The sequence below is a fragment of the Hordeum vulgare genome, chromosome 2H, assembly GCF_904849725.1.
Source record: "Hordeum vulgare subsp. vulgare chromosome 2H, MorexV3_pseudomolecules_assembly, whole genome shotgun sequence".
NCBI classification, from domain to species: domain Eukaryota; kingdom Viridiplantae; phylum Streptophyta; class Magnoliopsida; order Poales; family Poaceae; genus Hordeum; species Hordeum vulgare.
Genome location: NC_058519.1, coordinates 125,011,491 through 125,038,311, shown reverse-complemented (window position 1 = coordinate 125,038,311; position 26,821 = coordinate 125,011,491). Strand labels below are relative to the sequence as shown.

Here is a 26,821-nt window from a genome sequence, read left to right as displayed (position 1 = left end):
ATCTTCACCCAGTTGACTAACCGGTAGATGAGCCGCCTTCATGCACTCAGCATAATCTTCTTGGGTAAACGCTGAGCCATCATCTTTATATTCCGGAAACCCGCCAGCTATCTCCTCCAATTTAATCTCTGGTGCATGAGCCAGAGCCCGGCTAAGAGTAGTGATTGCCCCTTTACGAGCCGCCGATTTCTTCAATTCTTCAATTCACTTGGGCATGGTCGAGAGGTGCTTCAGCATATCACTGATAAATTTTACCGGGTTTTGTCCCCCATCACAGCCTTGATGGTGCACAAGCCGCCAGCATAGAGTTGCTCTGTTAAAGTATACAACACCTTTAGCTTCAGTACATAGTTGTCTTGAAGATTGGTAGATCGAGGGTCTGCAACAAAAATTCAAGGAGTGGAAGTCGCCCGACGGGTCATATTCTTCTACAAAGGTTGCAAATTAAGTCTTACATACAAATACTTACCAAACACAGTTGTGGTCATCTTGAAGATATGTCATTTAAGGTCAGTTAGTTCCTCAGTGACCAGCTTCAGCTGCCCTTCGGTGTCTTCAGCGCATTTCAGCCAGGCGGCTTTGTCAGTTTCGGCAGCCTCTTTATACAATGTGTACTCACCTTTGAGTTTTTCAAATTCTACCAAGGAGATCCAAAGTTTCTCCTCAGCTTGAGCTCTCGTGTTTTGTTGTTGTGCCAGATTTTCTTCATACCATTTAAGCTTGCATCGGCCTGGTTCAAAGTTTCCTATACAATAAAAGACCAGATGGGTGATTAGTTCAATTCTAAGCCGCCAACATGGTTTACACAAGGTTTTCTGAGACTGCATGGAAAATGGTTATCAAGTCTCAAGCAGATTGCAAGCAATATACTTGACACTCGGGGGCTAATGCATGTTAGTTTTCAAAGTATGATAAGACTCGACTCATCTTTAAAAAGATGACTCGGCCCTTGGGGGATATAGGTTGAATTTTTTTCAAAGTAAGTATGATAAGATCCGACTCATCTTTAAAAATATGACTCGACCCTTGGGGGCTACAAGTTGATTTTTTTCAAAGTAAATATGATAACACCTGACTCATCATTAAAAAGATGACTCAGCCCTTGGGGGCTATAGGTTGAATTTTTTTCAAAAAAAATATGATAAGACCCAACTCATCTTTAAAAAGATGACTCAGCCCATGGGGGCTACATGCCGAAGCTTTCCACATAAATATAGACAAGATCCGGCTCATCTTCAAGAAGATGACCCAGCCCTTGGGGGCTACAGGTTGATTCTTCGTAATTTCATCAAGACCCGGCTCGTCTTCAAGAAAATGACCCGGCCCTTGGTGGCTGCGTAAGGATATATTGTTGGAATTATGCCCTAGAGGCAATAATAAATATAGTTATTATTATAATTCCTGTATCAAGATAATCGTTTATTATCCATGCTATAATTGTATTGAATGAAGACTCATTTACATGTGTGGATACATAGACAAAACACCGTCCCTAGCAAGCCTCTAGTTGGCTAGCCAGTTGATCAAAGATAGTCAGTGTCTTCTGATTATGAACAAGGTGTTGTTGCTTGATAACTGGATCACGTCATTAGGAGAATCACGTGATGGACTAGACCCAAACTAATAGACGTAGCATGTTGATCGTGTCATTTTGTTGCTACTGTTTTCTGCGTGTCAAGTATTTATTCCTGTGACCATGAGATCATATAACTCACTGACACCGGAGGAATGCTTTGTGTGTATCAAACGTCGCAACGTAACTGGGTGACTATAAAGATGCTCTACAGGTATCTCCGAAGGTGTTAGTTGAGTTGGTATGGATCAAGACTGGGATTTGTCACTCCGTGTGAACGGAGAGGTATCTCGGGGCCCACTCGGTAATACAACATCACACACAAGCCTTGCAAGCAATGTAACTTAGTGTAAGTTGCGGGATCTTGTATTACGGAACGAGTAAAGAGACTTGCCGGTAAACGAGATTGAAATAGGTATACGGATACTAACGATCGAATCTCGGGCAAGTAACATACCGAAGGACAAAGGGAATGACATACGGGATTATATGAATCCTTGGCACTGAGGTTCAAACGATAAGATCTTCGTAGAATATTTAGGATCCAATATGGGCATCCAGGTCCCGCTGTTGGATATTGACCGAGGAGTCTCTCGGGTCATGTCTACATAGTTCTCGAACCCGCAGGGTCTGCACACTTAAGGTTCGACGTTGTTTTATGCGTATTTGAGTTATATGGTTGGTTACCGAATGTTGTTCGGAGTCCCGAATGAGATCACGGACGTCACGAGGGTTTCCGGAATGGTCCGGAAACAAAGATTGATATATAGGATGACCTCATTTGATTACCGAAAGGTTTTCGGAGTTACCGGGAATGTACCGGGAATGACGAATGGGTTCCGGGAGTTCACCGGGGGGGGCAACCCACCCCGGGGAAGCCCATAGGCCTTGAGGGTGGCACACCAGCCCTTAGTGGGCTGGTGGGACAGCCCAAAAGGGCCCTATGCGCCAAGAAGAAAAAATCAAGAGAAAAGAAAAAAAGAAGGAGGAGGTGGGAAGGAAGGGGGACTCCCTCCCACCAAACCAAGTCCAACTCGGTTTGGGGGGGGAGTCCTCCCCCCTTGGACTCGGCCGACCCCCTTGGGGCTCCTTGAGCCCCAAGACAAGGTCCCCTCCCTCCCACCTATATATACGGAGGTTTTAGGGCTGATTTGAGACGACTTTCCCACGGCAGCCCGACCACATACCTCCACGATTTTTCCTCTAGATCGCGTTTCTGCGGAGCTCGGGCGGAGCCCTGCTGAGACAAGGTCATCACCAACCTCCGGAGCGCCGTCACGCTGCCGGAGAACTCTTCTACCTCTCCGTCTCTCTTGCTGGATCAAGAAGGCCGAGATCATCGTCGAGCTGTACGTGTGCTGAACGCGGAGGTGTCGTCCGTTCGGTACTAGATCGTGGGACTGATCGCGGGATTGTTCGCGGGGCGGATCGAGGGACGTGAGGACGTTCCACTACATCAACCGCGTTCACTAACGCTTCTGCTGTACGATCTACAAGGGTACGTAGATCACTCATCCCCTCTCGTAGATGGACATCACCATGATAGGTCTCCGTGCGCGTAGGAAAATTTTTGTTTCCCATGCGACGTTCTCCAACAGTGGCATCATGAGCTAGGTTCATGCGTAGATGTCTTCTCGAGTAGAACACAAAAGTTTTTGTGGGCGGTGATGTGCGTTTCGCTGCCCTCCTTAGTCTTTTCTTGATTCTGCGGTATTGTTGGATTGAAGCGGCTTGGACCAACATTACTCGTACGCTTACGAGAGACTGGTTTCATCGTTACGAGTAACTCCGTTGCTCAAAGATGACTGGCAAGTGTCGGTTTCTCCAACTTTAGTTGAATCGGATTTGACCGAGGAGGTCCTTGGATGAGGTTAAATAGCAACTCATATATCTCCATTGTGGTGTTTGCGTAAGTAAGATGCGATCCTACTAGATACCCATGGTCACCACGTAAAACATGCAACAACAAAATTAGAGGACGTATAACTTGTTTTTGCAGGGTATGCTTGTGATGTGATATGGCCAATGATGTGATGTGATATATTGGATGTATGAGATGATCATGTTGTAATAGAAATATCTACTTGCACGTCGATGGTACGGCAACCGGCAGGAGCCATAGGGTTGTCTTTATACGAATGTGTGTGCTTGCAGATGCGTTTACTATTTTGCTAGGATGTAGCTTTAGTAGTAATAGCATGAGTAGCACGACAACCCCGATGGCAACACGTTGATGGAGATCATGGTGTGGCGCCGGTGACAAGAAGATTGTGCCGGTGCTTTGGTGATGAAGATCAAGAAGCACGTGATGATGGCCATATCATGTCACTTATGAATTGCATGTGATGTTAATCCTTTTATGCACCTTATTTTGCTTAGAACGACGGTAGCATTATGAGGTGATCTCTCACTAAAATTTCAAGACGAAATTGTGTTCTCCCCGACTGTGCACCGTTGCTACAGTTCGTCGTTTCGAGACACGACGTGATGATCGGGTGTGATAGACTCAACGTTCACATACAACGGGTGCAAAACAGTTGCGCACGCGGAACACTCGGGTTAAGCTTGACGAGCCTAGCATGTGCAGACATGGCCTCAGAACACATGAGACCGAAAGGTCGATCATGAATTGTATAGATGATACGATTAGCATAGGGATGCTTACCACTGAAACTATACTCAACTCACGTGATGATCGGACTTGAGCTAGTGTAAGTGGATCATGAACCACTCAAATGACTAGAGAGATGTACTTTTTGAGTGGGAGTTTAGCGAATAATTTGATTAAGTTAAACTCTAATTATCTTGAACATAGTCTAAGTCCACTTTGAATATATTTGTGTTGTAGATCATGGCTCACGCGACAGTCATCCTGAATTTTAATACGTTCCTAGAGAAAGCTAAGTTGAAAGATGATGGAAGCAACTTTGTAGACTGGGCTCGTAATCTTAAGCTAATCTTACAAGCTGGGAAGAAGGATTATGTCCTTAATGTTGCGTTAGGAGATGAACCACCCGCTACGGCTGATCAGGATGTTAAGAATGCTTGGTTAGCACGTAAGGAGGACTACTCAATAGTTCAATGTGCAGTCTTGTATGGCTTAGAACCGGGACTTCAACGTCGCTTTGAGCGTCATGGAGCATTTGAGATGTTCCAGGAGTTGGAGTTTATCTTTCAGAAGAACGCCCGGATCGAGAGGTATGAGACCTCCGATAAATTCTATGCTTGCAAGATGGAGGAAAACTCATCTGTCAGTGAACATGTGCTCAAAATGTCTGGGTACTCAAACCGTCTAGCTGAGCTGGGGATTGAACTCCCGCAAGAATCTATCACTGACAGAATCCTTCAATCACTGCCGCCAAGCTATAAAGGCTTTGTGTTGAACTACAACATGCAAGGGATGAACAAGTCTCCCGGCGAGTTGTTTGCGATGCTGAAAGTCGCAGAGTCTGAACTCCGTAAAGAGCATCAAGTGTTGATGGTGAATAAGACCACTAGTTTCAAGAGAAACGGCAAAGGCAAGAAGGGCAATTCAAAGAAGAGCGGCAAGCCTGTTGCCAATCCGACGAAGAAACCCAAAGCTGGACCTAAGCCGGAAACGGAGTGTTACTATTGCAAGGGTATGGGTCACTGGAAGCGCAATTGCCCCAAGTATCTGGCAGATAAGAAGGCGGGCAAAGAAAAATCAGGTATATTTGATATACATGTTATTGATGTGTACTTAACCGGCTCTCGTAGTAGTGCCTGGGTATTCGATACCGGTTCTGTTGCTCATATTTGCAACTCGAAACAGGAACTACGGAATAGGCGAAGGCTGGCGAAAGATGAAGTGACGATGCGCGTAGGAAATGGTTCCAAGGTTGATGCAATCGCCGTCGGCACAGTGTCACTTCAGTTACCGTCAGGATTAGTGATGATCTTAAATCATTGTTATTTAGTGCCTGCGTTGAGCATGAACATTATATCTGGATCTTGTTTATTGCGAGACGGTTACTCTTTTAAGTCAGAGAATAATGGTTGTTCTATTTCTATGAGTAACATCTTTTATGGTCATGCACCGAATGTGAGAGGATTGTTCATATTGAATCTTGATAGTGATACGCATATACATAACATTGAGACCAAAAGAGTTAGAGTTAACAATGATAGCGCCATATTTTTGTGGCACTGCCGCTTAGGTCATATTGGTGTAAAGCGCATGAAGAAACTCCATGCTGATGGACTTTTGGAGTCACTTGACTTTGATTCACTTGACACGTGCGAACCATGCCTCATGGGCAAGATGACTAAGACTCCGTTCTCAGGAACAATGGAGCGTGCAAGTGACTTGTTGGAAATCATACATACCGATGTGTGTGGTCTGATGAGCGTGGAGGCACGCGGCGGATATCGTTATTTTCTCACCTTCACTGACGATTTAAGTAGATATGGTTATGTCTACTTGATGAAGCACAAGTCTGAAACATTTGAAAAGTTCAAGCAATTTCAGAGTGAAGTGGAAAATCATCGTAACAAGAAGATCAAGTTCCTACGGTCTGATCGTGGGGGTGAATATCTGAGTTTCGAGTTTGGTGCTCACTTAAGACAATGTGGAATTGTTTCACAGTTAACACCGCCTGGAACACCACAGCGTAATGGTGTGTCCAAACGTCGTAATCGTACTCTATTAGAGATGGTGCGATCTATGATGTCTCTTACTGATTTACCGTTATCATTTTGGGGCTATGCATTAGAAACAGCTGCATTCACTTTAAATAGGGCACCATCAAAATCCGTTGAGACGACACCATACGAAATGTGGTATGGCAAAAGGCCAAAGTTGTCGTTTCTTAAAGTTTGGGGATGTGATGCTTATGTCAAAAAGCTTCAGCCTGAAAAGCTGGAACCCAAAGCGGAAAAGTGCGTCTTCATAGGTTACCCAAAAGAGACGGTTGGGTACACCTTCTATCTCAAATCCGAGGGCAAAGTGTTTGTTGCTAAAAACGGAGCTTTTCTCGAGAAAGAGTTTCTCTCGAGAGAATTGAGTGGGAGGAAGATAGAACTTGACGAGGTTGTCGAACCTATCATCCCTCTGGATGGTGGCGCAGGGCAAGAGGAAACCTCTGTCATTGCAACGCCGGTTGAGGAGGAAGTTAATGATGATGATCATGAAACTCCAGTTCAAGTTTTTGTCGAACCACGCAGGTCGACGAGACCACGTGCTACTCCAGAGTGGTACGGTAATCCCGTCTTATCAATCATGTTGTTAGACAACAATGAACCTGTGAATTATGAAGAAGCAATGGTGGGCCCAGATTCCAACAAATGGCTGGAAGCCATGAAGTCCGAGATAGGATCCATGTATGAGAACAAAGTGTGGACTTTGGAGGTACTACCTGAGGGCCGCAAGGCTATTCAGAACAAATGGATCTTTAAGAGGAAGACGGACGCTGACGGTAATGTGACCGTTTATAAAGCTCGACTTGTGGCAAAGGGTTTTTCACAAGTTCAAGGAGTTGACTACGATGAGACTTTCTCACCCGTAGCGATGCTTAAGTCCGTCAGAATCATGTTAGCAATAGCTGCATTTTTCGATTATGAAATCTGGCAGATGGATGTCGAAACGGCGTTCCTCAACGGTTTCCTTAAGGAAGAGTTGTATATGATACAACCCGAAGGTTTTGTCGATCCTAAGAATGCTAACAAGGTGTGCAAGCTCCAGCGATCCATTTATGGACTGGTGCAAGCATCTCGGAGTTGGAACAAACGCTTTGATGAGGTGATCAAAGCATTTGGGTTTATACAAGTGGTTGGAGAATCTTGTATTTACAAGAAAGTGAGTGGGAGCTCTGTGGCGTTTCTAATATTATATGTGGATGACATATTGCTGATTGGAAACAACGTAGAGTTTTTAGAGAGCATAAAAGGTTACTTGAATAAAAGTTTCTCTATGAAGGACCTAGGAGAAGCTGCTTACATTCTAGGCATTAAGATCTATAGGGATAGATCAAAACGCCTGATAGGACTTTCACAAAGCACATACCTTGATAAAGTTTTGAAGAGGTTCAAAATGGAACAATCCAAGAAAGGGTTCTTACCAGTTCTACAAGGTACGAGATTGAGTAAGACTCAGTGCCCAGCAACTGATGAAGATAGAGAGCATATGCGCTCCGTCCCCTATGCTTCAACCATAGGTTCTATCATGTATGCGATGCTGTGCACTAGACCGGATGTTAGCCTGGCCATAAGTATGGCAGGTAGGTTCCAGAGTAATCCAGGAGTGGATCACTGGACAGCGGTCAAGAATATCCTGAAGTACCTGAAAAGGACTAAGGAGATGTTTCTCGTGTATGGAGGTGACGAAGAGCTCGCCGTAAAAGGTTACGTCGATGCAAGCTTTGACACAGATCCGGACGACTCTAAGTCGCAAACCGGATACGTATTTATTCTTAATGGGGGTGCAGTAAGCTGGTGCAGTTCCAAGCAAAGCGTCGTAGCAGATTCTACATGTGAAGCGGAGTACATGGCTGCCTCGGAGGCGACTAAGGAGGGTGTCTGGATGAAGCAGTTCATGACGGATCTTGGAGTGGTGCCAAGCGCACTGAATCCAATAACCTTGTTCTGTGACAACACCGGTGCCATTGCCTTAGCAAAGGAACCACGGTTTCACAAGAAGACCAGACACATCAAACGACACTTCAACCTCATCCGCGACTACGTCGAGGGAGAGGACGTGAATATATGCAAAGTGCACATGGATCTGAATGTAGCAGACCCGCTGACTAAACCTCTTCCACGGCCAAAACATGATCAACACCAGAACTGTATGGGTGTTAGATTTATTACAATGTAATTCACATGGTGATGTGAGGGCTAGATTATTGACTCTAGTGCAAGTGGGAGACTGTTGGAATTATGCCCTAGAGGCAATAATAAATATAGTTATTATTATAATTCCTGTATCAAGATAATCGTTTATTATCCATGCTATAATTGTATTGAATGAAGACTCATTTACATGTGTGGATACATAGACAAAACACCGTTCCTAGCAAGCCTCTAGTTGGCTAGCCAGTTGATCAAAGATAGTCAGTGTCTTCTGATTATGAACAAGGTGTTGTTGCTTGATAACTGGATCACGTCATTAGGAGAATCACGTGATGGACTAGACCCAAACTAATAGACGTAGCATGTTGATCGTGTCATTTTGTTGCTACTGTTTTCTGCGTGTCAAGTATTTATTCCTATGACCATGAGATCATATAACTCACTGACACCGGAGGAATGCTTTGTGTGTATCAAACGTCGCAACGTAACTGGGTGACTATAAAGATGCTCTACAGGTATCTCCGAAGGTGTTAGTTGAGTTGGTATGGATCAAGACTCGGATTTGTCACTCCGTGTGAACGAAGAGGTATCTCGGGGCCCACTCGGTAATACAACATCACACACAAGCCTTGCAAGCAATGTAACTTAGTGTAAGTTGCGGGATCTTGTATTACGGAACGAGTAAAGAGACTTGCCGGTAAACGAGATTGAAATAGGTATACGGATACTAACGATCGAATCTCGGGCAAGTAACATACCGAAGGACAAAGGGAATGACATACGGGATTATATGAATCCTTGGCACTGAGGTTCAAACGATAAGATCTTCGTAGAATTTGTAGGATCCAATATGGGCATCCAGGTCCCGCTGTTGGATATTGACCGAGGAGTCTCTCGGGTCATGTCTACATAGTTCTCGAACCCGCAGGGTCTGCACACTTAAGGTTCGACGTTGTTTTATGCGTATTTGAGTTATATGGTTGGTTACCGAATGTTGTTCGGAGTCCCGGATGAGATCACGGACGTCACGAGGGTTTCCGGAATGGTCCGGAAACGAAGATTGATATATAGGATGACCTCATTTGATTACCGGAAGGTTTTCGGAGTTACCGGGAATGTACCGGGAATGACGAATGGGTTCTGGGAGTTCACCGGGGGGGCAACCCACCCCGGGGAAGCCCATAGGCCTTGAGGGTGGCACACCAGCCCTTAGTGGGCTGGTGGGACAGCCCAAAAGGGCCCTATGCGCCAAGAAGAAAAAATCAAGAGAAAAAAAAAAGGAGGAGGTGGGAAGGAAGGGGGACTCCCTCCCACCAAACCAAGTCCAACTCGGTTTGGGGGGGGAGTCCTCCCCCCTTGGACTCGGCCGACCCCCTTGGGGCTCCTTGAGCCCCAAGGCAAGGTCCCCTCCCTCCCACCTATATATACGGAGGTTTTAGGGCTGATTTGAGACGACTTTCCCACGGCAGCCCGACCACATACCTCCACGGTTTTTCCTCTAGATCGCGTTTCTGCGGAGCTCGGGCGGAGCCCTGCTGAGACAAGGTCATCACCAACCTCCGGAGCGCCGTCACGCTGCCGGAGAACTCTTCTACCTCTCCGTCTCTCTTGCTGGATCAAGAAGGCCGAGATCATCGTCGAGTTGTACGTGTGTTGAACGCGGAGGTGCCGTCCGTTCGGTACTAGATCGTGGGACTGATCGCGGGATTGTTCGCGGGGCGGATCGAGGGACGTGAGGACGTCCCACTACATCAACCGCGTTCACTAACGCTTCTGCTGTACGATCTACAAGGGTACGTAGATCACTCATCCCCTCTCGTAGATGGACATCACCATGATAGGTCTCCGTGCGCGTAGGAAAATTTTTGTTTCCCATGCGACGTTCTCCAACATATATGGAGTTCATTATTGAAGTACAACATACCCCATATCTTTTCTTCATCATATTGACCAGGCTAGCCTCCATATCCCGGCTGATGGAGAGGTGGCTCAGATATCCAGAATGCAGCTCTTCAAAATCCACTTTTCAATGTTGGGAAGCTCAAGCTTAGCTTTCCCTTTCTCAACTTTAGGCGCTGCACCTTTAGCAGTATGCTTAGCCAACAGAGTTAAGACAAGTGTTGTCTAACCTGTTCCAATAAAGACAACTGCCTCCTCATCAGACGTAGGGACTTTGGTTATTTTTGGAGGACTGGGCGGGTCAATATTTGCCCTCGGACTTGTTTCCATGGTTGTGTCATCAGCGTTCGCCGGCTCAACTTGAATGTCAGGAAGATCACCAATTGCGTTGTCATGAGCCAAAGGAAGCTCATCTCGAACGACAGTCGGCTCAGCATGAATCTCAGCAATAGAAAAAACCAGTTCTTCCTACTCAGATGCACCAGGATTACTACATGACTCGCCAGTCTTCCTCTTCTTGGTTTTAGCCTTAGCCCTGAAGAGTAGAAACTAAGACATATAGAACAGATCAAAAGTACTAAGGCAAGTATTAGACACCAAAGCAGAAGCTACCCTAGAAGGAGGACAATAGGTGGCAACTTCGAAGCAGTTGAGTCGCCCGATGAAGGTGGCGATGCCTGATAAGGTTGAGCCAGAAAAATTGAAAGAGAGACAAACAAGGTCGGCCTTTGGGAAATAAAAAGTTGGGTTGAGAGATACCTCATTCTGACGCTTATGAGTGGTTGTTTTCTCAGACAAGCCTACCACGAGATCGCATGAGGAACTGCGGGTCTGGCACCTTGGCGTGTAGATGGTCTTCTTCAAAAGGAAATTAGGATCCAAATAAGCATCCGCGTGAGTCATAGGAACTTTCCTACAGACCAGCCTTGGTGGCCTTGGAAAGGAGAGATCTGAGTCGGAAGAGATTGAAATTACCTCAACATTTTCATTTTGGCTACCAGCATCATCATCCTGAGATCACAAGAAGTAATTAGTCACCATGCGTTAAAAACAGGGTGAAGATAAGGATTTACCTCAGATTGGTCTTCAATGTTTTGTGACTCGACCATGGCCGACGACTCATCAACAACCATTTTGTTTTTCTTCTTTGGGGTGGCTTTGGTTTTCTTCACCGCTGCCTTTTGTGGTCTGCGTTTCTAGAAGGATGAGTTCTTCTGTAAAGGTATCAACAAAATAAAGGCAATTTCTAAATATTAAAGGAATGCATGAGCAAGGCAGGAAAATTTAAAAATTAATTACCTCGGGAGCCGAGTTTTGAGCACAGAACAGCTTCGGTCCAGTTTTTCAACAAACCTCTTTTGGCTCGACTGGTAACTTCTTTACAATTTTGTTGACTTCATCCGAATCAAGCATGATGTTGGTGAACCGTTGCGCATTATTTAAGTCGCCATCATACTCGCACATCAAGGCACCACAGCGACTCATGGGCATGATCCGCCAATCCACCCAGCATCGGGTCAGATCAATCCCGGTTAACCCATTGGTTTTCAAGGCTCTGAGCTTCGCCATACAAAGGCAATGGTGGCGCGCTCTTTTGAAGTAAGTGAGCCAGGAAGTTCAAAGTTCATCGGAAGGCGTTCTTCTCTGAAACCCAACATTGGGTTTTCATCAGCAGGCATAGTGTTCTTGCAGTAAAACCAACTTTTCCCCAGCCTTTGGGGAGTCTAGGCAAGGCGGCAGCAGGAAACCTATGATCTCTCCGCCTCTGAATTGTTATTCCACCGAGTTCCAAGTTGGGTCCATCGGCAAATTCTGCCTCGCGGTTCATGTAGAAGAATTCCCTGAATAGAACAATTGTGGGTTCTATTCCCAAGTACACCTGGCAAAAGACTTGGAATTGGCATAAGTTGCTGATTGAATTGGGGCCCAAATCCTGAGGATGGAGACTGTAGAAGTGCAAGGTGTCTCGAAAGAATTTTGACCCACGGGTGTGAAACCTCTTTCAAGATGGTCACTGAAAACTAATACTTCCCCTTTGCCGGGTTGTGGACGTATTTCCCCTACGGCGGCTCGCCAACCGATCTCTTCCTTGGGTAACAAGACCCCTAGAGTCATGAAGTGTTGGAGCGCGGCTTCAGAAATCTCAGAAGGCAGCCAGTCGCATGTAGAAGGTTTTGACATGATAGCAAATCCAGGAGGAAAAGTGTTGCATAAGTAAATTTGGCAGGTTATTTAAATGAAGGACAGATCTGTTGAAGAGCAAGAGACTCAAGAAAGAACTAGTCTGGGTGATTCTAGTCTACAGTAATGCAGCAATCTACAAGATTTAAACCGCCGTGACGTGAGTCACCATCTATAAGAGAGGTGATTTTTAAAACGGGCAGGTTACGGACCTATCAAATAAGCCAACATAAAGTAAAGGAGGCTTACAAATGGATGATAAACTTCAAATTTTCTACTAAGTGTGGAACCAACAGGTTTCTACCGAAGTATCTAAATTTACGGATCTACATATGATTTAGAAGGGGAAATATTTGTAAACCCTAGAAAAATGAAGTACGAAGGCAATGGAGATTTTGCGGATAGATTCAACAAGGCGTCTAGGGAACATTATGCATACGTAAAGCATCTACCATTTTATCGGCGGAATAGGTTCACCAAGGAGTTGTATAAAACAAGTGTGGGTGATGAACGCATGGGAAATTCCGACGAAATTCATGAACTACGATGAATTAGCAGGCACATCTATGGAGAAGAAATAGTCTCGCCTGTTGGTACTGATGATAGCGGAGAAGGTCCGCTGCGCCAAGGAGAAATCGCGCGACGTTGCGATTCAGGATGCGGCCAACCGGTGACGAAGGAGCAACGGCGATGCTGCGATGAAAGACTCAGGCTCGAGGAAGACGAAGAAGAAGTGAGGAAGACGAAGAAGAAGCGAGGAAGCGATGTCAAAAATAAAGGGGGATCTCATCGCGAGTATTTAAATGCTCGTGGCTGGAATGGAAACAACGCCAAGGGCGCCTCGATTTTCGGTCTAAGCGGATAAGCGCAAAGAACTCTTACAAAGAGCCGTTACAAAGGGCAACTACCATGACATCATTAAATTCCTAAAATGTGGGGGACGGGTGACATCATTGGTGAACGGAGCAAGGAAAAATCTTTGAAGCCGACATTTTTGCCTCGGAGATAAGAAATACATTACAGATGAGCCACCGAGATTGAAATAAAGGATATTGACATGAATAAATTCAAGTCAATCTAGGGCCTAATGTTGGGGATATTACCCCGTCGTATAACCCACCCTATGGGAACCGGGTTAAGATTATGGCGGCTTGACAATATTCAAGATGGGCCTTGACATGCAAGATTAGAGGCGCAAAGCGGGTCACCAAGGTGAGCCAGTTGGCGACCCAGGACATGAAGGCGGCGACTCAAGGCCCACAAGACAGAAGGTCGTCGGGAGTTTCCTTGCTTGAGGAGCAAGGCGAGTTAGAGACATACCGGGTCACGAATCATGAACGTGACCCGGACACTTGTAAGCCTAGGGTCCTGACCTATATATAAAGGCGGGTCCTTAGGGCTAGGGGGTTAAGTTACAATCAATCGAGAGCTAGGTCAGGCGAATCTGCAGCCTTGTAATCGATTTCACCATCAATAGACACAAAGCAGGACGTAGGCTTTTACCTCCATCGGAGGGGCCGGACCTGGGTAAACTCGTCTCTCGTTCCCAATCAACCCCTTTGAGTCGCCACATAGTTGCGGTGGCCTCATCACTAAGTCCTTTCACGAGGACATCTACCGTGGCAAAACCACGACAGATATCAACGTGCTTCAACGATCGCCGATGTTTGCAAGGCTTGTCGAAGGCAACAACCCGCCGGTCAATGTTAACATTAACGGTCACAACTACAACAAAGGATGCTATCTAGATGACGGAATCTATCCACAGTGAACCAATATTGTGAACACAATTTCCAACCTTGTCAGAGAGGAGAGGAAACAATTTTCCCAAGAACAAGTTGTGGGAAGTAATGAGTGCTTGTGTGATCATGCACAATATGATCGTAGAGGATAAGCGTCCGGAACGTCTCCACAATCAAGAGTTTGAGTTTCAGGGTGACAATGTGGTGCCTCAGCATGGCGGAGAAGCGGCATCGTTTGCACAGTTCACCCAATTTCATCATGAAATGCGTGACTGGGAAACTCATATTCAGTCGCAAGATGATTTGGTTGAGAATATGTGGGATCATGTTGGCAACCAATAGGTGTATCTTTTAGACAATTTAATTTTCATCGGGCTTCTAAAACTTTGCTATATTTTATTTCGGTTGTGAAACTATGCTATTTCATTTGCTTTTGAAAAAAATGCAAAATGTTTGTATTTTAAAACCGGCAGCTAGCCCGCCACGCCCACAAATATGGATCGACGCGTTGGGCACGCACCCGACCCAAATCATAGACCGGGCGGACACAGAGCCGACAGACAACCCAAACCGACGAGAAGCAGATAAAATCGCCATCCGTTTTGGTCGATCGGTTGGAGTTGCTCCTAGAGCATCTTCAACAAGCGCGCAGAAAAACATTTTACAGGGAGGGGATAGCATTTTTTTGCACACCATAAAACGCTGGCTCCAGCGGTCACTGAAAAAATGTGCGCGCGTCGCTCCAGCAGAAGCATTAAAAATAGAGCTAATGATGGGCATAGACAGTCTAGATAGATAGAAACCACTCCTCGTCGATACATAGTCTAGATAGTTCATAGATAGAGATACTCCTCGTCTATAGTTCATAGTACATAATAAAAAATGATAAACTACTCCTCGTCGTCTTCCTCCCATGCGTCAGTGTCTGATTCCTCCGTTGTGATGAAGGCGTCATCCCAGTGTTCATCGCCGCAGGGCCTAGTCGACTCTTCCTTGAGCTCCATCTGGAAGAGTGTGGCTTGCTTTCGCATACGCATGTCTTCATGAAAGGCGGCTTGCTCCGCCCTCCTCTCCGCCCTACTTTGCGCGAAGAATTCGCGCTCGTCGAGGATGTCCTTCGGGAACTGTCGACGCCACTCCACCATGGCATGTTCGTCCATTTCAGCGATGCCGAGGCGGCGCTCCCGCCTCCGGTTTCGACGACGATCCTCTTCGGTGACAACCCGCAGGGGAGGCGCGAGGTTCTGCGCCTACTCCCGCGTCATCACCTCAGGGAAATTCATCTCCCTACGAGGCCGATTGAGGTGCCACACCGCCGCGTCGTACGCGCGTGCGGCATCGTCGGCGGTGTCGAACGTGTCGAGGCCGAGGCGCATGTCACCGGAGCGAATCTCGCCATAGAAGGTGCCGGAGGGGCGCGCGCGAACGCCGCGGTAGCCCGAAGTTCCGCGACGATGCGGCGGCATGGTGGCGCGATGGCAGCGAGGCGAGAGAGAGATCGACAAAGGGCACGTGACGAGGCGAGGGGCGAGTGGGAGCGGTGGAAGAAACGCGTGGAAGGCCTTGGATTTATAGTGCACGCCGAGCGCCGCGTGCCAAATCTACCGCGCGACGGGTCGCCTTTTACCGACGCGCGCAAACTTTTTCCGCGCGTCGGGGCGTCTTTTCCTCCGCGCGCAAATTTTTCCGCAACCGTTCCGTACACGCAAAAATGCTATTTTCACGCGCACAGTTTTTACAGCTGTTGTTGGAGATGCTTTTACTGGTGGGGGAATGCTCCAACACACATGCTACAAAGATCGAATTTCCACCGTGCCCTTGTGCTTCAGCTCTTCGTTTACTACTTCTTCTACTACTAGCACCAGCTTTTCCTACACTGGCCAGGCGAGGCGGCGACGACTGCCAGCCGTCATTGGCTTCCCATTCATTGCGCTTCCGTGTGACCACCTGGTTGAACACGCCGAAATGGCGGGTCGCTCGCTCCTCGCGCGTTCCTCACCTGACTTCACAGCCCCTCTTCTTGTCCCGCGTTTGTAAAAACTCAGCTTGTCCTCGTGTCTCAAATTCGCTCGCTGACCCGCGGGTCCCCCCCTGTCAGCGTGACGAGATCTCGAGGAAAGCGAGCCTTGCCTGAATCACACGCCGTTGCCGCTATCGCAGGCCAGTCCCTTTTACTCCCCCACTCTTCTCTTCTCTTCTCTTCTCCCTGCCGCCGCCTACAAAGAGAACGAAACTGAAGCAGCGACGCGAAATAAAGGGTTTCGGAAAATGAAATCGACGCGAATTTAGATTAGACGAGCGGGTTTCGAGTTCTCCGCCGCTGCGCCCATGGGAACGAGGCTGGGTGCGAGCGCAGCGTTCGCTCTGCTGCTGCTCGCACTGTCGCCGCCGGCGGTGGCCTCCGACGGTGGTATACGGCGGCGGTCGCTGCACCAGCCCTTCTTCCCGATCGGCTGGTCCCCGCCGCCGCCGGCGTCCGGGGATGTGGCCGCGTCTCCGCCGCCGGCTGCCGCTGCGGCCGTGACCTCGAGCCCCGCGCGGTCCGCGCCCAGCGTCACCAACGTCGTCGCGATCGCGCTCACCGCGGGCCTCGTCGCGCTGGCGGTCGTGTCCTACTCCTGCGTCCTCCTGTGGCGCCGCGTCGCCGAGGGCGGGGAGGACGAACGTGCCGCCGCGAAGCCGCCGGCGGGGGCCCTTGCCGCGAGAATACCGAGTGATGCCGGAAGCAGCGCCCGGCACCAGAGGTCGCCGCCGCCCAGCTCCACGGCGTCCGACGCCATATACCTGGACCCTCTCACGGCGGTGATGGAGGTGCGCCACCACCGCTCCAGCCCTGACCTTCGCCCTCTCCAGCTGCAGAAGCAGACGAGCCCCGACCTCCGCCCGCTGCCGCCGCTGAAACGGGCGGGCGCACAGCCGCCGCCGCCGCCCGCGGCCACGCCGCCTATCACCGGCACGGAGTACACCTCCTCCGACGAGGACCAGGCGACGTTTTACACCGCGCGGAAGACCAACATGTCTTCATTCAGCCGGAGCACGAGCCAGCGCAGCACCATGGAGCCGGCAGTGCCGCCGCCGCCCGTGCCGGTGCCGCCTCCACCTGCTTCCGCGCCCGTGCCGGTGCCGCCTCCACCTGCTTCCGCGCCCGTGCCGGTGCCGCCGCCACCTGCTCCAGCACCCGCGGCGCCGCCACCGCAAGCGAATCGCCTACGACCTCCTCGTCCGCCGCCATTGCCGAGGCAGAGACTGCTGCGGCCGATGCCAGCCGAGTCGCCCCCTCCCGCCGCCCTTGCCAATTTAGCGCTGACCAGCCCCCCTGAAGCCTCTGTCCAGAACAGGGAAGCCGAGAGCTCCGACGTCCAGCCGGGCGGAAGCACCCGGCCGCCCAGCCTGAAACCGCTGCACTGGGACAAGCTCCGGGCCATCTCCGGCCGCACCACTGTCTGGGACCAGGTCAAAAATTCCGACTCATTCCGGTACGCCCCTCTGCCATTCCTGTTTCCACAGTATCTCGGCGACCTCTGTTTTCTCACCGAGCTGTCGCCAATCATGCGCTGATATTTACAGCGTGGATGAGGCGGCAATGGAGAACCTGTTCCCCCAAAACAGCGCCGGCGCCGCCGCCGCGGGGAATTCCGGTCAGGCGGCAGCGAGAGGAGGGTCAGGGAAGCAGCAGAGCCGGCTGCTCGACCCAAAGAGGCTGCAGAACGTGGCTATCATGCTCAAGGCGCTCAATGTGACCGCGGACGAGGTGATCGGAGCACTCGTGCACGGTGAGTTTGCACTCTTATTACCACTCCCCGTTTGTTCAGGTCCCCTACCACAACTGTCCTTGTGGCGCTTGCAATTCTGTCCCCTGTTCTCTTCTTGTGCAATTCCGGAGGCCACATGTCATGCCAGTGCATGGGTACAATCTAGTTACATTCAGCAACTTGGCAAATGATTGAAGGCCACTGGTTGGTCCACAATGCCAAGTCCCATGCCAGTGCTACATAAGAGGGTTGCAAAGGATTGATTGCAGAATTTTTCACATTGACAGATTTTACTTAAATTGGTAAAACTTTTGCATCCGGACAATATCACCCGTGCGACGGTTAAGCTGGTCCTGTCTTTTGTTTCTTCCAAATGGTCCTGTCATGGTGATCAGAGGAAACTACTGGATACATGAACTGCAAGCCATTCTTGTGTTCATGGGTCATAAGGTCCGCGTCACACGTTTCACATGCCTCATCAAACCGTTTTCTAGTCATATGTTCCACACGGGAAAATTTTGTGCCCAAATTGGCAAAACACGTCACCGTGTTCACCAAATACGCATATACTATATACCTTGAAACCCGTATAATTATCGGGCATGAGCAATCAAGCAATTGTCGTGTTGCTCACCTAACTAATATACATTCCTAGCATACCCGGGAATCTTCCCCACTTCCCTACATGACACCTTTTCTTTTATTTTGATGTGAGCCGATAGTGAAGGCTCCTATACTTGTCCTGCCTTTTGACCTCAATTGTCACATTCAAGATTTGTTTCTTGGGTGGGATGTTGCTTTCACGATCGGATCGTCTGGATGCAGTGCGTTCCAACAAGGATAATTCTTGCATTTACAAGCTACTGTTGGTGGATAGTTGTGTTTTCAGAGCTGAGGGCCTGGACCGTGGGACGCATCTGATTAAACGCTCATTATGCGTTCCGAATGGTGCACGTATTTTCTTTCTTTCTTCTGTGGTTAAGTCTTGATTAGTTGGTGTGGATATCTTTGTGAACCATCAGTGATATATCATTATCGGTCTTGTCAATCTTGGGAATAGTAAGATTGTGAGTCAGATTCCGACATGTATTGGAGAGGAGATCTGCATCTTTTGACAAGACACAAGTGTTTTACCTTTATCTTGTGATGATATGATGTGTATATTTTCGATTTGGTATCAGATATAGTTAACAGTATTAATTGTTTCATATGAATGAGGTGTCAGCTGCTTTGAGTTTCTGCAATCTTTTTTTAACATAAAAAAATAGAAGTCATTCCCTGCTAATTTTGACTTGCCCCTATTCAAGATTTTTTTTCTTAGCTTAGTCATCACTTCTCGTCGACTTCTCTTTTTATTTTCTCTCGAGAAAGACTATTCTCTTGCATTGTCTTGCAGAAGCATCATTTTCATTATTGTCCTTTTTGGGTATTTATTGAATGCTAAATCTATTGGGATATTATCGCATACTTAATCTGTTGGCAGTGGATGACTTTGTATGATCCTCTCAAACTTTTGTTCCATAGATAGCAATTAGTTTGATGAATTATAAGATATAAGTCTGAGGTTATTTCTTTGGGCAATAGTACATATGAGTTGTCAGGGGTATGATCACTGCTCAATTTGTCGTTTGGTAGAAGTAACATACATTTTCCAGGATTTTTGTGGTCCTTTGGCCATGCACACCTTCAGACATAATCAGCTCCATAACTGATTCTGAAAGTGACTGGTGTATTATGAGTCATATCGCTAGTTTACAGAAATTTTATTAGAGAGATTGTTATTAGGTGTCTTCCATGTGTGCTATTACATGAACTAGTAATATGAGTTATATCTCTAGATTGCAGAAATTCAAAGCAGCCCCATAATTGTCTTGCAGCTGCTTTGTTGTTATGAGGTGTCTTCCGTGTGTGCTATTACATGAACTAGTATGATTAGCATTTAGCAACGCGCTGTTAAGAGCTGGGAGCTTAATTTTATTAGAGAGAACCTTCTGTAGAAAAGGATAATGATGTGTGTGATATAGTAGTGGGTCTATTACTCTGTTTTTCTGTGGTATGATGCCACTTGGAATCATTCATTAGCTTATTTCTTTTTGTTGGCCATGTCATTATCTATGAATTTTTGACCCAATAAACTTTTTTCTACAACATTGCTTATTGTGCTCAGCCAACAGGTCTCATCTGTACTTTATCATAAATTCAGCTTTCGAGAATACTGTTCACTCTTTACAGCATCGAATATATATAACTCATGTGCTACATGACACAATAAAAAGTTCAGTACTGCTTGTGTAATATAGTATAACGCTTTGATATTTTAATGTCGTATTAAAGGTGTGGCTTTTCATGAGAAAGAGAAGAGATAGACAGCAATGTTCAGACTTCAAACTGCATTCATGTCCTCCTTTTGGCAATGCATTTTTTTCCCTGTTTCAGCTGTTGACATAAATACTAAAATGGTAAATCCTCCTTTTGGCATGTTGTTTACATCAGGAAGTCAAGTCCACCTGAAATTGATTTATTTGTTTATTTTGAATGTTTGGGGTTTGTATCATCGACCCTTTGGCTATCTGAATTATGACAGTTTGACTAAATGAATGAACAGGAAATCTGGAAGATAAGCCTGAGTTGTATGAAACACTAGCTAAGATGGCACCAACAAAACAAGAAGAGTTGAAGCTAAAAGATTACAGTGGTGACTTATCAAAAATTGATCCAGCGGAGCGCTTTCTAAAAGACGTTCTTAATGTTCCTTTTGCCTTCAAGAGAGTGGATGCAATGCTTTACAGAGCAAACTTTGAGTCTGAAGTGAATTATTTAAGGAAATCTTTTGGAACTATGGAGGTAAAATAGCTATGGTGAATTGATGATTGCATCTTATATTTTGCATTTTACAGTACTTGCTCTTATGTTTTCTTTTTGTTAGATAAATCAAACCTAAGAAGCCAATGTCAAATATACATTTTCAGGCAGCTTGCTCAGACCTAAGAAGCAGCAATCTGTTCTTGAAGTTGCTGGATGCGGTTCTCAAGACGGGGAACCGCATGAACGACGGCACCAATCGAGGCGAGGCGAGGGCCTTCAAACTCGACACGCTTCTAAAGCTCGCCGACATCAAGTCAACCGACGGTAAAACGACACTGCTCCACTTCGTGGTTCAAGAGATCATCCGGTCAGAAGGCTTCGACACCGACCAACCAGAAACCAACCCTGGCACTGGCGGTGCCAGCAAAGAACGGTTCAAGAAGGACGGCCTGAAGGTGCTCGCAGGGCTCAGCAGCGAGCTCTCAAACGTGAGGAAGGCGGCCATGCTGGAGATGGACACGCTGAGCGGCAACCTGCTGAGGCTCGCGACGGACCTCGAGAAAGTGAGGCTGGTCTTGCAGCTCAGGGAGACGTGTGCCCGTCAAGAAAGCTCGGGCGCGGGGTTCTTCGAGTCGATGGACGGTTTTCTCGGAAGGGTGGAGACGGAGATCGGGAGCTTGAAGATGGCGGAGAGGGGCGCGTTGCAGCGTGTGAAGGAGACCACGCAGTACTTCCATGGTGATGGCAACATGGAGGAGCCTTCTCAGCCTCTGAGGGTGTTCATGGTGGTGACAGAGTTCCTGTCGATACTGGACCGCGTGTGCAGGGACGTCGGCAGGACGCCGGAGCGGGCGATGATGGGGTCCGGTAAGTCGTTCCGCGTCAGCGCCGGCACCTCGGTGCCGCCTCGCCGGTATGATACGCGGCCGACGCTTAGCTCGTCGGACGAGGACAGCTCGTCGTCGTAGAGCAGCTTAGAGGGAGGAACGTCCCTTTTTTTGGGGGGTGCACAGGATAGCGCTAGTGGAGATTTTGAAGGCGGTGATTCTTGCAGGGTCGTTTACGTGTGACGATCACCCTCAGGGCTTAGAAGGGGCCGTTACTTTACTGTGTAATACTAGATGTCTACAAAGGTAAAAAAAATATAGCTGTACAAAGACATGTTTTTCTTGATTCTACATATTTGGGGGGAAATGGGAAATTGTTCAGCTCACCATGTTATATTACCTGTCTCATAATCTCGTTGCGTCCCTTTGTGTAGTTCTCAGTGGTCTGCACAGAATGCACTGCTTCTGAATTCGCCGATCAGGTGAAGTTTCCGAAAACGCTGTAAACAAGAAAGTTCAGCTATGCCACAATTTAAGCAGTCTTTGCAGATTGACCCGATCAGGTCGTTGGGACTTGGGGTTCGGGCTTGGGGGGTTGCTGGGCAAGGGACCGGTAGGTAGGATGGGAATTCTGGTGTAGGAAAAGCAGAGGAATACTAGAGTGCTACCAAAGTTATGACAACGAGGGGAACAAAGGAACGGCAAGCAAAGTGCTTGCCGGTGATGGGCACGGAAATTAAAGAGGGCCATGGGATGGAGATGGCGACGCCAAAATGATTCCCGTCGTGTGTGTTTTGTGTATTGCTGGTGCCTCGTGAACGTTGCCGCGCAGGAGCAGAATACGCGCAGGCACGTTGCCACCATTTAGGGCCTCTGAAAGTGAGGATGAAAGGAAACCATGAATTTCTCTGGGTGCGATGCTGCTATTGCTAGTGCACGCTGCAGAAACGACGTTGAGTTCACAGGAAACGAACGATCTAAACAAACCTGGTATGCTGATCGATCGCTGTGAGGAAGCGATACGCAGACAGAGAGGGCAGGCAGTGAACCGATCATGGCGTCCTTGCACGCACGAATCTGCCGCAGCCGCAGCTGCCGGCGGCCCGGCTAAATTTGACGCGAATCTATATCTTTCCCTAATATATATATATATATATTAATAATAATAATAATAATAATCTCTTTCTAATCTCTCCCTAATAATAAAGCAAATAGGGTTTCTGGTCGTCCGTCATGGTATTTTTGCAAAAACATCCCTAGATTTTCCGGTATTCAACCCGCAGTTCGTTTTTAAGTCAAAAAACGAATCGTTTTTTGCATTTTGCTGAAAACCCCCTGATATTTCAGGTAATCAACCCGCAGTCCGGAATTAAATCAGAAAACGAATCATTTGCCTTTTTACAAAATAGTCCTCTTACTTTCAAATGTATGAAAACAAGTCCCCATCCCCTTCCTCCGTCCGCTCCCCATCGCCTGCGCTAGCCACCGTCGGGTCAGGGACCGGCGCCGTCGCCCACCTACGCTAGCCATCGTCGTGTCAGGGAACGGTGGCCCACCTGTGCCGCCCCCGCCGACCTTCACCTCCGTCATGGAGGCGACCAGGAACAGGCCCGGCACGATGTAGCTGTCCGTCCTCATCACCAGCCACTGGATGCCCCAGAGAACCCTTTGGTCGTCGTCGCAGAAGAAGCGCTTGTCGTGGTCCGTCTGGTTGTAATCGAGGTGGATGTACGCGAACGCCGGCAGCTCCGCGGGGGCGGATGAACCGTTCCTCTCGCCGGCGCCGAGGCCGAGCACCCCGTCCTCCCGCATTCTCCCGTACCGCTCCGGCATGTCGAGGTAGAAGCTCTGGTAGTTGAGGAGCGGGAACCCCGGAGGCAGCAGCCACGTCGTGTTTGGGAACGGCTCGCAGAACAGCTCGTCCATCATGTGGCTGGGGTCGACGAGGAGGACGCGGTCGGTGAGCAGCGCGTACATGAACGCCGCCGCCAGGATCCGGCTGCCGAGGCCGTGGTACGAGATGGAGAGCAGGTATTTGCACTCCGGTGACGCGGTGCTCTTGCCGGACTTGAGTTGTTCCAGGGCGGTGGTGTAGGCGGCTGTGTCGGGGCCGCACCGTCTTTGCAGATATGTGTTTCTGAAAGAAATAAGACTAGAATGATAGGATATGTGTTTCTAAAAAAAAGGACTAGAATGAAAGGGATACGTGTTTCTCAAAAAAAGTTATAGGACAATAAGCATGGTTAAGTGATTAACAATATGCATGGCCAGTCTTGATGTCGAGTATACTGTACTGCATAGGTACATGGCAAAAAATTATCTAGATTTCATACATTGGTATACCATACATAAGATCCATTTTCTTCCACAACACTTGGTATGAAGCTTTAATAGAGTGTTTTGATACGAATATTGCTTTTGGCTCCCGAGCTCACTGGAGGCCTTTAAATTTAAACTTCAAATTCAGTAAAAATTTGTATTTTAATGTTTCAAAAAATTCTGAAAAAATACATAGATAGATGCACGTATAATACACAAGTGTGTAAATTTTCAGAACAAAATACGTTGAAATGAGGACAGTGCAAAAAAGACAAATCTGAGGTGTTAAATCAAAATGATTATAAAAATATTAAAAGTGTTTGGTATTTTTTCTCCCGTTGCAACGCACGGGCCCTTTTGCTAGTATATATATAATAATAAAGCAAATAGGGTTTCTGGTCGTCCGTCATGGCAGTTTTGCGAAAAAGTCCCTCCATTTTCAGTTAATCAACCCGCAGTCCTTTCTTAAGTGAAAAAAACGTTTCGTCCATGCATCTTTGTGGAAACACCCTCCCTCCCCTCCCCCTCCTCCTCCTCCCGTCCGCCCCTCCTCCTCCTCCCTCCCTCCCTCCCCTCCCCCTCCTCCTCCTCCTCGTGGGGATCGGATCTTCCTCCTCTCTCCCTCACCTCTCTTCCTTCTCTCTCGCAGATGGCTGCCATGGTCGACCTCAGCCCGGAGCTCTCCGTCGATGGAACCGCCGGCCCCGTCTTCGACCAGATCCGGGCAGGTTGCGCCCGGATCTGCCATTCTTGTGCTTCGTAGGGCATTAGTTTTCCAAATAAGCTCAGATCTGTGGCACATTTGGCCAGATTGGTGGTGGGGCTCGTGGGATGTTGAAGGGAGCAGTTGAACGCACCCCCACCTCAGACCGACAACTACAATATGAAGAAAAGAAGGCATGTACATTCCAGATAAATGATTCCGTCGCTGCATTGTAGGTCGAAGATGATCCCTTCCTGCACAAACAGCTCCTCCAGCAGATCCACGTCCTCCTCCTTCAGGCTCAACCATAGCTGCACAGACATTTTCAGTGCCAAGTGAGATATATCTGCCATGCAGATTGTAGAGTGGGACCGAATCGACCACTTCTGGTTGGTCGGTTGCTTGCTACTAACCTTGCTCAGTATTCTGTCATGCAAATCATCCTGGTCGCAAGAATCAAGGCTCATATCGGACACCTCAGACTGGCTGCTACCAACCTTGCTTGGTGCTCTGCCACGCAGATCATCTTGATCATCAAAATAGGAGCTGGGCTTCTTGACGCTGTCCACTTTGGTGGGAATCAGTTTGGGTTGAGTCTTTATGAGCTTCGTCCTGGACAGATATTGATATAGAGCTATGATAAACTGCAGCACAGCAATAGTACGAAAATTATGCAAGTGCAATGTTCAAGGGATATGCCTGGTTCCGAAGCGAATGGTAGACAGACTTTCTGGTGCGTTTGACGAACTAGGAGAACAACAGCATAGTAATGCAGCTCTTGAGCTGCCACCCTGCAAGCAACAGCCATGTAAACAAACCTACAGATTTGGAAATACTGAAGAATTTTTTGACAGACCAGTGCATCTTAAAGTATGCGTGTAAGCTTCGAGTCACGGTAAGGCACGTGATTTGGTTTAGCTGGAGATGAGAAAAGGATAAGTAAAGCTGATCATTAATCAGAAAGGTACAATAGTGGTGTAGTTTCGTTTTCTGTTTAGTCTTTGCACAGAGTATTGTTGTATACTTGTAGTTGCCACTTACCAGTAGTTAGGGCATCGATAACATTTCCAAGAGCTGAGAGTGATTTGTTGATAAGATGAATTTGGGTGGTGCTGCCTTCTTCTACCTACTGTCCCTCCAGGTTCAGGATGCAGCAGCGGCTTATCTTGGCTTCACAAGAAGCGATTTCCCACGGGAATTCGTCTTTGGAGTTGGAACCTCGGCATATCAAGTAAGCTGTGGCGTGTTTAGTCCATCGGGTGCCATTGAAGATGGTGCTTTTTCCTCCCGTTGCAACGCACGGGCCCTTTTGCTAGTAATAATAAAGCAGCTAATGCTTCTGCCGTACGTCATTAAAATTGCCCGTAAAGTTGGCATAAATTACCCACCAATGCCACTCGTAAGTCAAAAAAGATTCAGTTTTTGGATTTCAAAAATCGTCGCTCCGTTGTATGTTCTCAAATGAGTTATATATTTAAAGACAACCAACATGCGGCTACCGCGATGGCCAAAGCCTCAACCCTCCACTCTAGAGACCAGGGTTTGATTCCTCGTTCTCACCCCTTTTTCTTTTCCTTTTTTCCTCTCTTATGGATGGCCGGCCCATGTGTCTTTATTTATTTTACTTTCTTATTCCTATTTTGGTTTTTCACACGTCAGGGCACCCTGTTTAGTTTTTTTTTATTTTTTTATTTCTGTTTTGGTTTTTTCTTCTCTAAATTAATTCCAGATTTCAAAAGAACAAAAAAATAATTAAAAGTTGCCGGTTTTAAAAAAGTAGGAAAATGATAAACTGTTTAGGTACTTAAAAAATATTCGGAAAGTCATAACTGTTCATGAGTTCAACAAGTGCTCCCATATTATAAAACAAATCACGATTTTAAATAAATTGTCATGAAATAAAAAATGTTCATGATTTTTTAAAATGATCCGATATTCAAAGCATATTTAGGAATTTGAAAAACAAGTCTATCAACTTTTAGAAAATGTTTGCACAAATTAAAACACGTATGTAAATAATGAACAAAACTAACTGTCGCTTACATAAAGGTTTTATTAGGAAATCTTTAGAGGTCGTTTTATGATTTTATTTAGTCCTTCGCGTCGGGTACAAAAAGGTGTCCGTGTTTTACTGTTTGCTCAGCCACAAAATATTTTGTTGCGAAAACCAAGTCGTGATGAGCATAGTATTTTTAGTTTTTGAAATTACATTT

At 47.2% G+C, this 26,821-nt stretch overlaps 1 protein-coding gene and 1 long non-coding RNA gene across 2 annotated transcripts; one reads left to right on the top strand and one right to left on the bottom strand.

The window, feature by feature from the left end:
* The first annotated feature begins 15,930 nt into the window (after positions 1–15,930).
* LOC123425489 (formin-like protein 13) lies at positions 15,931–21,967 on the top strand. Its single transcript, XM_045109188.1, has 4 exons — positions 15,931–17,678; positions 17,770–17,975; positions 20,560–20,798; positions 20,924–21,967. Exons 1-4 carry the CDS (start codon positions 16,531–16,533, stop codon positions 21,725–21,727), a joined length of 2,397 nt encoding a protein of 798 aa, XP_044965123.1. The 5' UTR covers positions 15,931–16,530; the 3' UTR covers positions 21,728–21,967.
* A 3,222-nt stretch (positions 21,968–25,189) lies between these two features.
* Positions 25,190–25,662, bottom strand: LOC123429771. Its single transcript, XR_006622742.1, has 3 exons — positions 25,650–25,662; positions 25,465–25,526; positions 25,190–25,399 (listed from the first exon to the last, which is right to left on the bottom strand). It is a non-coding gene; the product is annotated as an uncharacterized LOC123429771 (long non-coding RNA).
* Between the last annotated feature and the right edge of the window lie 1,159 nt (positions 25,663–26,821).

Coding starts and splice junctions, on each gene's coding strand:
- LOC123425489 (XM_045109188.1), top strand. CDS start 16,531: ATGGGAACGAGGCTGGGTGCGAGCGCAGCGTTCGCTCTGCTGCTGCTC. Junction 17,679..17,769: donor AAAAATTCCGACTCATTCCG/GTACGCCCCTCT, acceptor TGATATTTACAG/CGTGGATGAGGCGGCAATGG. Junction 17,976..20,559: donor GATCGGAGCACTCGTGCACG/GTGAGTTTGCAC, acceptor ATGAATGAACAG/GAAATCTGGAAGATAAGCCT.